The sequence below is a fragment of the Protopterus annectens genome, chromosome 5.part0 (genome assembly GCF_019279795.1).
Source record: "Protopterus annectens isolate FY-2018-M chromosome 5.part0, PAN1.0, whole genome shotgun sequence".
Lineage (NCBI taxonomy): Eukaryota > Metazoa > Chordata > Ceratodontiformes > Protopteridae > Protopterus > Protopterus annectens.
Genome location: NC_056735.1, coordinates 1,245,543,658 through 1,245,555,758, shown reverse-complemented (window position 1 = coordinate 1,245,555,758; position 12,101 = coordinate 1,245,543,658). Strand labels below are relative to the sequence as shown.

Below are 12,101 nucleotides of genomic sequence, written 5' to 3'. Positions count from 1 at the left end.
GTTGTGTGTGTGTGTGTGTGTGTGTGTATATATATATATATATATATATATATATATATATATATATATGTATGTGTATATATATATAGATGTGGATATGTATGTGTGCGTGTATATTTACGGACACACACAGCTTTGTAAAGTGTGCTGATGCATTTCGAGGCTGTATATTTTTATGTGCCTTTTGTTTGTGACCTACAGTTGGAGTAGTAGTGATGCAAGTTCTAAAGGGTTTCTTAGTAATGGTTTTAAGGTATTGCATTCATATGATTGCTACTTTTGGTATACCGATATTTTTTTCCAAGGTATCGTACATAACGTGTAATAGCAACACGGAATTGGATTAAGCAGGGTAGTTGGCAATGCGATCAGTGAGTGCATAATTTTATGGTAATTAGTTGAGCTTTCTCCTCTGAAAATGCTGTTCTATGGAAATCAGAAAACTTTATATAAGTGCCAAATGCGCTAAGCTGTATATTGCAGTATGTGTTCAGATAGTAGTCTTGTTCCTTTGCTTATGTCCAAGTGCTCACTGGAATGGGAGGGATAGGAGATGTGCTTGAAGGTAGGATAGCAGAGCACACATACTTCCTTTCAGGGAAATAAGTGAATGTTGAGTGAATTTTTGAAAACATTGAGTAAAACAATGTTACAGTTAAGTGTTCATAGTTATGCATTGTTAGTGTTTCTTACTGTAATTTCATGTTTTACTTAGGAGACTTTGGGATAAAGCAGTTTGGTGGTTATGTGCTGAAATGTTAGTTTCTTGAGGTTTTACTGGAGTACTCCTTATCACAGTTTAATTTTTCACAACAGGTTGCCATCTTAAAACAGATAAGTGCCAGCTGAAAACGTTGCCCAAAGTCTTTAAACGCTTAATTGCTTTTTGTATAATTATAGAAACTCTTGTGTAGCCAAGCTCTGAACCAGGTGTAAAGCCAAGAAATTCTGTATGTGAAGGGGATTTTGTGAGTTTTGTTATACATGGAATTATTGAAAATAAGTTTTAAGTAATTCATTGCATATTTATCAAGTTATGTTTTAGTTGATGTCTGAGACGGTGTCCGAAAGAGGTACTTTTTAATTGTTTACATTCCTCCCGATACAACTTGTGCTGGGGTGAATTGTACACTGCTTGTTGCTGTTTGGTGGTTTACTAGTTTAGGATTTACCTCACAGCCACAAAGTACAGGGTTTAATTCTTATCTTTGAAATGGAAATTGACCAGACTTAAAATGTCCAACAAGGTTCAGCTAACCTTGTACTTGCCTATGTTGTTGTCTTTCGGCTTTTCCTGGTTATGGGTTGCCACAGCGGTACTCCGGTCCTCTATTGATTGGCAGTAGATTTTTACGTGGCAAGTTGCCAGCCCTGATGCACAACCTTCAACAAAGGTACGCTCATTCACGCATGTCTCCACATAGAAGACGCACTTGCCTATGTACTAATGTTAATTACCACCTCAGCAGGAGATGTGATATCTGCAGTCTTTGTGATGCATGGTAATATCAGAACAGTCCTCGTACATTCTGCAGTGTGTTTTTTTTTTTTTTTTTTTTTTTTTTTTTTTTTGTATTCCTCACACCTCCAGCCTAAGTGTATAGAAATATTTTAGAAGACAATTGCAGACAAATATCCTAAATTTCATTGCCTGCATTGCTTTCTCTGGCATTGTACAAACTTTGTCTCAAAACTTTAATATCCACTTTGATAAGATTTAAAGTTCTCTTGCCCTCACTGGCATTTGTTCGGAGTATTTCAGCTCCATTCAAAATTTAACACCAATTTCTTTCTACCATTATTTAGTTTCTGCTGCCTTGTTTCTAGCTTTAGAGTAAGTATTGTTTTTTATTTTTCTTAACATTAGTCAAATATTTCAGTTGTCACTCAGAATTTGAAACACTAGGAGACAACCGTCATCCTTGCTTTGTACCACTCCTTAAGCTAAAACTGTCTGCCAACCCCCACCCCCAAATGCTTTTTAACTCGAGCCTCCAGGGTCTAATAGAATAAGAATTGTGCAGGTTTTAAAACTACAGTTGGGTGCTCCCAGTGCATTTTATTGAAGGTACTTTCAGCATCAACTATAACCCCAAGGCAACTGTTTTGTTTCCTGTTTGTGTCTTGGATGATCATCTGGGTCCTAATAATAATGCTAAATGTTTATTTTAGACTGTGAACACATTTCCCAACTCGCTTATGAAATCACACCAATTAGCATGTACTCCTGTTGGGAGAATTTTCGCAAATCTGTTTGCCTTTATATTCATAAGTATTGTGCAATTAAGATTAAAGGTGGTAATTGGACAGTAATAATTTGTCGTCTTTGCATCTCTTCTTGAATACTAATACTTTCCAAAAAGCTGGTGGTTCACCTTGCACTGTTTTGAGCAACATTAATCAGTTTGATCACTCCCTCTTCTAACTTTATATCCACATGGATATAATCGGAAGCTAGAGACATGCTTTTTTTTCTGCTGTTGTATTTTCTCTGTCCCTTCCTCCTCTGTCCCCAAGCAGTTGTCTTCCCTGATTCTGATGTTTCCTCAACCTGTTTCACTCTTCTTTCTAGCGTCTAAGGCCTCCTTGTCCCAGTACATAGTTCATTGTAATATATTTTCCCTTTATCTTTGGTAATACATCCAGCTTTTAGGTTCCTCGGAGCTACCAGGGAGTTGGTCAAAGATTTCTTTAAATGGAAACAGGATGGGAGTATACTAGAGTAATACAGTTAATTGCTTCTGTTATTGTGTCCCTATAATTATTTTCTCCCATCTTTCTTTCCTGCTTGTTTTATCTTCATATAATCATTTGTAGCATTCATTAACCTTTGCTGTACCTCATCCTGTTTTCTTCCTGAACTTTGCTCCATGCCATCTATTAAGCATTGTAAACCTTCCTTTTAACATGGTTGTAGAGAATCGGTGTAGCAGTCTCTCCTTCTCATCTCATTTTTAACATCTTCATTGTATTAACAGAATTTTAACAATGGTGTAAACACAAGTCATAGAAAAGAAAATACCATTCTAACCAAAGTGTATTAGTGGTTATATGGTAATCATTCCCTTTATTTAAAATAGTAATTTACATTTGAAATGCAGTAGTCTTTTAAAGTAACATTTTTCATTTGAAATGAGGCTTACTGACTTGGATATACTCCTGTCTTCAAAAACATTTTTTTCTATTGTATAGTTACAGAAACAGTGACTATGTTTCTTAAACCTGTTAGTTTAGTTTACACACACTACTTTGCACTACAGCCCCTTCTACTGTCAAGCAGTCTAATCTGGCATTAGTACATTATATCCTTGCATCCTGCATCACCTGTACCGGTGTTTCTTTCCACAAGTCTTCAGTCCTTTCTGTGAAGAACTTCTAGAGGTTGAGGAGTTAGTTATTATAGCTTCCTATCTTTCATGTAGATTGTCTTGATTTTTATCCCTTTAATGTACTGCAAACTGGTATTTGTATAAAAGACTGCTAAACTGTAGAAGCAGTGTAACACTGTGTATGTATTAAACATTCACATACTGCACATTGAACAGATTGTAGTGAAAACCTAATCACTGGCCGTTATGCTAAAAATAAATTTGTAAATCAGTTGGTGAATCGGGTTCTCTGTCAGTACATTTGGCAGCAAAATGCAAGTTTTTAGTAATGCTGGACACATAAACAACTGACATTTCTGAACTCCTCATAAGTAAATTATAGTAAAATGAAGAATTTATATCGGGGGAAACTACTCTGGGTGTGTGTGGTCACTTCATTAGAAAGGTGAATAAGGGCATTTTTGCCCCATGTCTGTTCAATTCCGTTTCCAGTTGTATTGGGCGAGCTATTGTGGAAGGTTTTAAAATCTAGGTTCAATCTTTATGAACAAGAAAGTGTGACATAATTGAAAAACAGGGTTAAGTACTTTGTTTGGTCTTGCTTTCCAACTTAAATGTACGCTTTCAAAACTGCCAAAGTAATAATCGTAGTGTAAGACTGTGTATAGTAAAGCATTGATATTATATAAATGCGTGTGTTAGACACGCACACACTCTTTGCTGTTAATACATTGAGTGCATTCCAAATGGAAAAAAATATATATTACAGGTGTGTATTGCTGTAGGCCTGCTTTTATTGTGTGTAAGAACTTTTTTTTTTTTTTTTTTTTTCTTTCCTTCTTTTATTCTTTCTTTTTACTCGTTAGTACAGAGCTTTGCTAGTCTGAAAAATACACTGTTACCTTGTTTTCTTCCAACACCAAGCATGACATGAAGTAAAAACAAATTAACGATAAAGTATTAAGTGTTCTTTTGAGAGCACTTTTTGTGTGGCTTTACTTTTTTTTGTTCTGTACGTCACTGTTGGCTTACTGCTAGGAATCTTGGAAGCAGAGACTTTTAATGGTCTGCACCCTGAACAACATTGTTTCATGCCCTTCACAGTGTGGAAAGGCATACACACAAAGCAATGTACATACTTTGTAAAAGTCTTATTTTCACATGAAACTAAAACCCACACAGCCACTGCACACAGTTGACTGTTCCCATGAGGCAGAAACTGACTAGAATGGGATGTGATCATTCAAATCCATTTAGTCTTCCATCCTAAAACATTGCAAATTAATTATTTAAGAAATTGCATCGTGCATTGGAAATCAATAGTTATTAACACTCCAAACAGAAAACACAAGTTCAAGTCAGTAGTCCATGTAAATTAGAGTTCTATGCAGTAAATCTGTTTTCAGCTGTTGTACTCCACCTGTCTGCCGGGGATGGTGTTGGCTGTCTAAAGCTCTGATATTTTTAACTGAATTATTCTGCCAGTTACCAGACTGTCTATTGCATACCCACAGTGTGCAAGTGCCTAAGCTGCAGCTCTGTGGTGTAGAGGGATAAAGCGCGGACCGTGACCTAGGTTACCTATTTAAACAGTAGGTTTGGTCATTTTTTTTGCAAAAACTTGTCCACTGTACTGGGGTGGTGCTGTGTGTGTGTGTGCTGACTTTTGGGTTTGTAGAAATTTGAAGTGAAAAATCAGGGAGTTCTAGTGTATGCAAGTTATGATGTGAATCAGTAAAATTCTGTTTCTTTTTTACTTCTAGATGGCACCTGCCAAAAAAGGAGGAGAGAAGAAGAAGGGCCGTTCTGCCATCAATGAAGTTGTTACCCGGGAGTATACCATAAATGTCCACAAACGGATACATGGAGTGTGAGTATACAGCTGTGGTGTGGTTTGAATGTTTTTTTTAATTCCACTCTAATTCAAAATGGGAGTCTGTAAAGTGAAATTCCAAGTACAATTTTTATGTCTGGGTGGGAACTTTGCAATCTTTTATCACTTGAGGTATGAAGTTGCTAATTTGGGGAGAGGATTGATTCTTGGTTCTGCACTCCATGGATTTTCATTACTGTTGTGTACTGCAGATTTTCATTACTGTTGTGTTTTGCAAATTAAGTATGGCTGCTGAACTAATTGAGGTAGTTTGAAAAGGTAATGCCTTGGAGTGGGTATAGTAGGTTCTCAAAATAGGTGTGTGTGAAGGTAGATTTACAGTGTACTTGTATATTGTTTATATGCTTCATAGTTAAGGCCATGATTTTGCTAGAAAAATTAAATGCTGGCAGCTTAATTCAGTATCACTTGTTGGGGCATTATTACCATTGCTGTTGCAAAACTTTTATATGGTCCTATACTAAAGTCTCGCAGTTAAATGTTAATGCATTTAGGATAAAGCATGTTTTTTATGCTGAATTCTATATTGGTATGCTTCGGGGCCACAAAAAAGTCTGCAGTCCAATCCTAAGCGTGGCGCATCTCTCTGTATGTGTGTGTGTGGGAAACGCAACACATGGACTTTCACACACAATTTGCCATAGATTTGCAGTGACGATGGTGCAGTGGTAGCGTTGTTGCCTCACAGCAAGAGGTTCTCCTGTTCGATTCTCAGCTGGAGTGCCTTCTGTGTGGAGTCTGCATGTCCTCCCCATGGTCGTGTGGCGTTCGAAAGACATGCATGAATGGGCGTGCCTTCGTTGAAGTTTGGGCGTTGGGCTGGCAACTCTGCGCCATGAAAAATCTACTGCCAGTCATTAGTGGACCGGAGTTCTGCTGTGGCGACCCCCAACAGGGAAAAGCTGAAAAGACAAGCAACAACAACATTAATGCCCTGTGTTTTATTTGCAGTGTGTATTTTAACATAGTGCTGGACTACTCCACAGCAGCTGCAGGCAGGTTTATAATACTTGTTTAATTGTACTGTAAGTAGTGCATCCTAAGCTTTTTAGGAAGATTCAAAGCATGATAGTGTAATAGAAAACTTGAAGTTCTAGTCTACTTTTAACTGTACATGCTTCTGTGGCAGTGTGCGTCATGGCACTTCACATGAGGTGAACTTTAAGTTAATTTGCTTTGGAAACATTTAATGGAGAACAGTGTGCAAAAGTTCTAAATTCTCTATAGTTAGTCTCTCTCTCTCCCTGTTTTCTGGTGCTGGGGTTGAAAAAAAAACAGTGAAACTGATACATGTGGTGTTTGACAGTTTAGCATACTTTCCTTTGTGCAGTAGCATATTGTGCGCTATAGCCCCAATCCACACTCAAACCTCATGAACTATAAAGTGATCTGTATGAAGACATATGGCAGCTATTAAGAAACTGGTTTCTTTTGCTGAATACCGGTATGCCCATGAAGGAACGTTAGCAGTGCTTTTGTTTTCAGGTAAGCACTGTTAGCCTCAAAGTGACATCACCTGTTCAAGTATCTCCTCACATGCTACTGAAGTGCAAGAACTTATTGCTACCACTTTTTCTGGAAGATGTGTTTTTTTTTTTTTTTTTGAGGCGACACGACATCTGCTAACTCCTTTACAGTTCAGCATCTATTCATTGTAAACGTACACCAGGTACCCAGTATTTTTTGCATTTAAAATGAGCTTCAGAGAGATTATATTAGGGCATTAAACCCAATGCTTCATGTGTGATGTTTTAATGTGTGTAGTATGTTACGTTCTGCATTTACTTAACACCTGCATAAAGTTTATCCCTAATATCACCTTTTTTTTTTTTCCCTTTTACTTTGAACTTGCAAAATATAGCCGCCTTTGCATTAGGGAGAGATTTTTGTGTCAGTGATGACTATCCTTTCTGCTGAAATCTACAGTGGCATTCTAAGAAAGTGACTTAACCGAACAGTGTCTGTACCTTGTGTCAGAAAAAAGTTTACATGGGTCGGTGTTGTATTCCATTTACCAAGTCAAGAATATCAAATCCAAATTCAGATATTTACTAATGTAGTTTAAATTACTCCCTTAATATGTTATTTAAGCAAGTTTTGCGGTGTCATGCTTGTGGTTTCTGTGTTATATTATTAAAAAACTTAGTACATCTTCTGTTTTTCCATTTGCACATTGCAGCTTAGTTATGATGCACCAGTCTGCAGTGGATTCTGACTCCTGACAATAAGTCCATCAGCTGTTAAATAAGGATAAGGCATTTTTTTGTGTGTGTATACAAGTATAAGTATGTCTGTATATAAAATGTGTATGTCTATATAATATATACGCAGAGTCATATACATACATAAAATGTTTATTCATTTTGGAGGGCCAGTAGAATATCCAGAGTTCTATTCTGTTATGTGATCCTTGGGAGGGGAGAAGAGTGTATTCTATTATGTGATCCTTGGGAGGGGAGAAGAGTGTAAACAAGCAAATAGCATCTGAAAAAAGAAAAACATCTACCAGTATCTGACTAAGCTGCGACTGTATAAATTTAGACCCAATTTTGCACCCCTTGTTTGTGACAAATTACTTCTTTTTGAATCTGTTTACTGCTGTGATATAACTAAAGCATCTGAAGTAGTTACTTCATTTGTTCTGCAACCTGTGGGTATCTGATCCGACCTCGGATCCGAGCCGGCAGCCTCACAAGCTAAAGGATCAGAGCTCCTAGCTCCTCCCCTACCCATAATCCCCTGCTGCCTACTGTATTACCTCAGATAGAGTTTGCCGCGGCTGAAGACAGCTATTTGTGAAGAGCTCCTTAAGCTTGGTGAGGTCGTTTCAGCTTTTTCTCCTAGAGAAAATTTCGTTAAGTTAGATTTAGCTTGTTAGTGTTAATTTCACTTTAGAAATAGTGTTAGCCCCCTTCTGTAGTTTTTCTCGTGGTCGTTAGCTTTTTTCTTCCCCTCCCCCTTAGTGTTTGGGTGTGTGTGTGTGTGCTTTGTGTAATGGCGGAAGGGCCCAAAGCCATTTTTTCCAAGTGCACTGAGTGTGGCCATAAGCTTTCCCCAGCTGATGGCCACACTCGGTGTGTCTTGTGCCTGGGGGTGGCCCATTTATCAACTGCTTGCCAAATCTGTGCAGCTTCTAATCCTCGGGCAATTAGGGACAGGAAGAACAAGCTGATCCTGGCGGGCCTACTTCCCCAGGATTCTGCTCGGCGCCTTCAGTCCCCCCTGCTCTGCCTGGGACACTAACTCCCCCTGCTATGCAGAGTTCGGGGGACTCTAGCGCTCCTTTCTCCAAGGAAAAAAGGCACAAGGAGAAAGATAAGCACAGGTCTCACAAAAGGCGGGCTGAGGCTCACCCCTCAGCCCCCCCTTCGAAAGTTACCAGCTCTCCCTCGAAGGTCCCCGGATCCTCCCCCTCTCGGCTCCGTTCGCCTCGCTTCTCGCCGGAGGAGTACCGGTCTCCTTCGAGGTTGTCGAGGCGGCCCACCTCGCCGACTACTTCTAGGTCAACCAGGAGCCTTGCCGACACGGACAGAGATCATATGATGCGTCTATTTCTGCAGACCCAAATGCAGATGGGGGTGCTCTTGCCTCCCCCCACCCCGGGGGGGGGGGAGCACAGCCCCTCTCTTTGCTCCAATCGCTCCTTCTCCGACCCGGTTTAGGATTTTGGAGTCATCGGATCCGGGCCCTTTTGAAGCCGGGGTTTCGTCGGCTCCGATAGCTCTGGTATCTTCAACGCCGACCTTGCCTTCGAGCGTGTCTGATCCTAGCTCTCAGGGCCGAGCATCGGATCCGTGGGGATTGGTGTATCTCTGGCGCAATGTAGGTCTGAGCACACCTCTCTCTCGGATCCGACTGCTTCGGCTCCGACTCCGATCCCTGCTTTGGAGCCGAGGAGACTACTTTCGGAGCCTGGGGGAAAGTAGTTCTCCTTCGGCTTTTCAGGTAGTGGAGAGGGTTCTGTCGAGGTCTTCCAGATCAACGGTCCGGGCCCCGGATCCTCCCACTCCCCCTATGCATGTGGGTCTATCTTCCATCATCCATCCTATGGGGACAGCCTGCTCAAACCCTCCAGTTAGTTCTCTTGGAGGAACAGGACCCCGTGGGCGAGCCCTCCTCTGACAGCCCCACCGAGGAGGTGCCTCGTAAACGGCAGTGTAAAAGGAGGCACCTGGACTCCCCTGAGTCCATCACCACAGACACGGATTTGGATGAAGGGGAAGGTTCCCCAAGATCACCCCCCGAAGATATCTCCTTTGGAGACATCATGGAAATGTTGCGTATTGGAGGGGGTGGTCTGCCCAAAAACCTTCCTTGGATGAATCTGTGTTCCTGGAGGCGTTTGAGGCGGGCCTGTCTACCTCCTGGGTGTCCCCCGGCTGACACCCTGGTGGACTTAATTACCACCAGGGCGTGGAAAGAGCCCTACACCGTGGAGCCAATTCCCAGACGTCCTGACAAAGTTCTTAGCCCCCCGCAGATGGGCAGTCCTCGGCTAAGGGTTCCCCTGTTGATGCCATGCTGGTGGCAGCTGCCACAAAGAAGGAACTCGCACAGGAGAGTTCTGCGGTCCATCCTCCGGAGAAGGAATCTCGAGTGATGGACCGCATTGGGAAGCGGATGTTTGCTTCAGCAACCTTCTCTATAAGGGCGCTGAACTATATGGCACACATTATCAGGCTATAGCGAGACCTACTTAAGGAATGCACTGCAGCCCCCCCCAGAGTCAATGACTGTCGTGGATAAGGGCACATTTGCGACTCATATGGCCACTCTAAAGTCCATCTCTAACACGTCCATGCGGTTACTCTCTCATGCTACTGAGGGAGCCGCTAGGGCGAGTGGAGCTGGGGTTGTCCTGCGGTGTCACGCCTGGCTCCGCCTTTGAGATTTCGTGGATCCCTTCAAGGCGTCCTTCGTGAATGTGCCCTTTGACGAATCTTCGCTTTTTGGCAAGACCGTACGCAAGACGCTGGTCCAAAGCGAGAAGGATGGGAAGACTGTCTGCTGTCGGGGTCCGCCTCTCGAATCCCCAACAATCCTTTTCTAGGGATCAGAGGGGACAAAAGAAGTTGTGGTTCCGCAAGTCTCAGCAGTCCCACCCGGCTTTGGACCCCTCATCCTCTAGAGGCAGAGGAGGACAAGGCGGACGCCGGCCCAGAGGCAGAGGGGGGCCGCGTAACTTCGGGTCTAGGGAACCTTTCTCGGATAGACCCACGCAACATACTCGGCTGTCCCTCTCTGGAGGCAGTTGGGGGGGGCGTTTATCGGAGCATCTGTCAAATTGGGAGTCCATCACGACAGATCGATGGGTGCTCCGAATCCTATCCAGAGGTTACTTCATTCCTTTCATTCACCTACCCCGCCCCCCCCCCCCCCAAAGTCAGGCGCCTCCCCGATGCCCCACCCGATCAAATGGAGGCCGCAGCCTTAGAAGTGTCAAAGCTGCTAGAAAAAAGAGCCATCCAGCCCATCCCCCCCAGATCAGTCCAGATCGGGCTACTATTCCAGGTTCTTTTTAGTGCCAAAGAAGACTGGGGACTTGAGACCAATTCTAGATCTCTCTGCTGTGAACCTGTTCATCCCCAAGGAAAAGTTCCGGATGGTCACTCTTCAGGCTATTCTTCCCCTTCTTCGAGAGAACGACTGGATGTGCTCCGTAGACCTCCAGGATGTGTACTACCACATTCTGATGGACAGACTATCCAGGAGGTTTCTCCGCTTCCGGCTAGGAGACGGTCCTGATCAATTCAGGGTTCTCCCGTTTGGCCTCACCTCAGCCCCCAGGGTGTTCACCAAGGTCATGGCAGTGGTTGCAGCCCACCTGAGACTCCATGGAGTTCAGGTTTTTCCATACCTGGACGACTGGCTCCTCGTCACCCGCAGCAGGCATCAACTCTGCGTTGCAAGGGATTACATTCTAACTCTCGCCCAGAAGTTGGGCACATCAGTGAACCTTCAAAAGTCCTCCCTTCAGCCAGTGCAGGTCTTGGAGTTTATAGGGGCCAAGTTGAACACGCGCATTTGTCGAGCCCTACTAACTCCGGACAGACTGAACAGCCTATCACATCAGGTCTTATCCCTTCTTCAAAGCACAGCTCCTGTATGGAAATGGGCGATATCCACCAACTGCTTTCTGATAGCAACGCACATTCCGGGTCTGTCCAACATTTTGGCGGACAAACTGAGTCAGGTGAATCTTACCCCGTACGAGTGGTCTCTCAATCCTTCAGTTGCGAAGCAAATCTTCCGTGCATGGGGTTGGCCTCGCTGCGATCTTTTCGCCTCTCCGTCAAACACAAAGTGCAGCGAGTACTTCGCAATACTTCCCCTTCAGGGGAAGCCCCAAGAGACGCTCTGGTGCATGCTTGGCCACCCGGTCTTCTTTATGCTTACCCCCCTCTTCCGCTTATGGCGAAGTTCATTCAGAAAGCACGTCTGTTGGGGAACAGAGTGATCCTCATTGCCCCATTCTGGCCTCGTCGATCTGGTTTCCTTACCTACAGTCTCAGTGTTGTTCCTCCATGAATTCTGGATCCCATTCCAGATTTGATATCGCATCCTGCGGGATGCCAAACCCCGAACCTGCTAGACCTCAAGCTGACTGCTTGGTTGATCCAGTTCCTCTGATGGTTAGGACTCCCGGTATCTCATCACAAGTGAAGGCCATTCTGGTGGCGGCCCATAAACCTGCTACCAGAAGAATTTACAATGGTAAATGGAAATGCTTTTCCATTTGGGTTGAACGCAAGGGCCTGGATCCCTTTACAGTTCCTATTCCAACGATTCTGGATTTCTTGTCACTAATCTTTCAGAAGAGAGCTAGCGCTTCCACAGTTAGCAGCCATTTCCCACTTTCATGTGGGGGATGGACTGGG

General features: G+C 43.1%; 1 protein-coding gene across 1 annotated transcript in view; it reads left to right on the top strand.

The window, feature by feature from the left end:
• Nucleotides 1-5,056: 5,056 nt before the first annotated feature.
• Nucleotides 5,057-12,101, top strand: part of LOC122802071 (60S ribosomal protein L31) — a gene marked incomplete at its 3' end in the record, with an annotated part of 32,758 nt that continues 25,713 nt past the window's right edge. Inside the window, 1 exon segment of the mRNA XM_044071781.1 lies at nucleotides 5,057-5,199. Within this exon segment, the coding sequence (XP_043927716.1) occupies nucleotides 5,093-5,199 (107 nt within the window).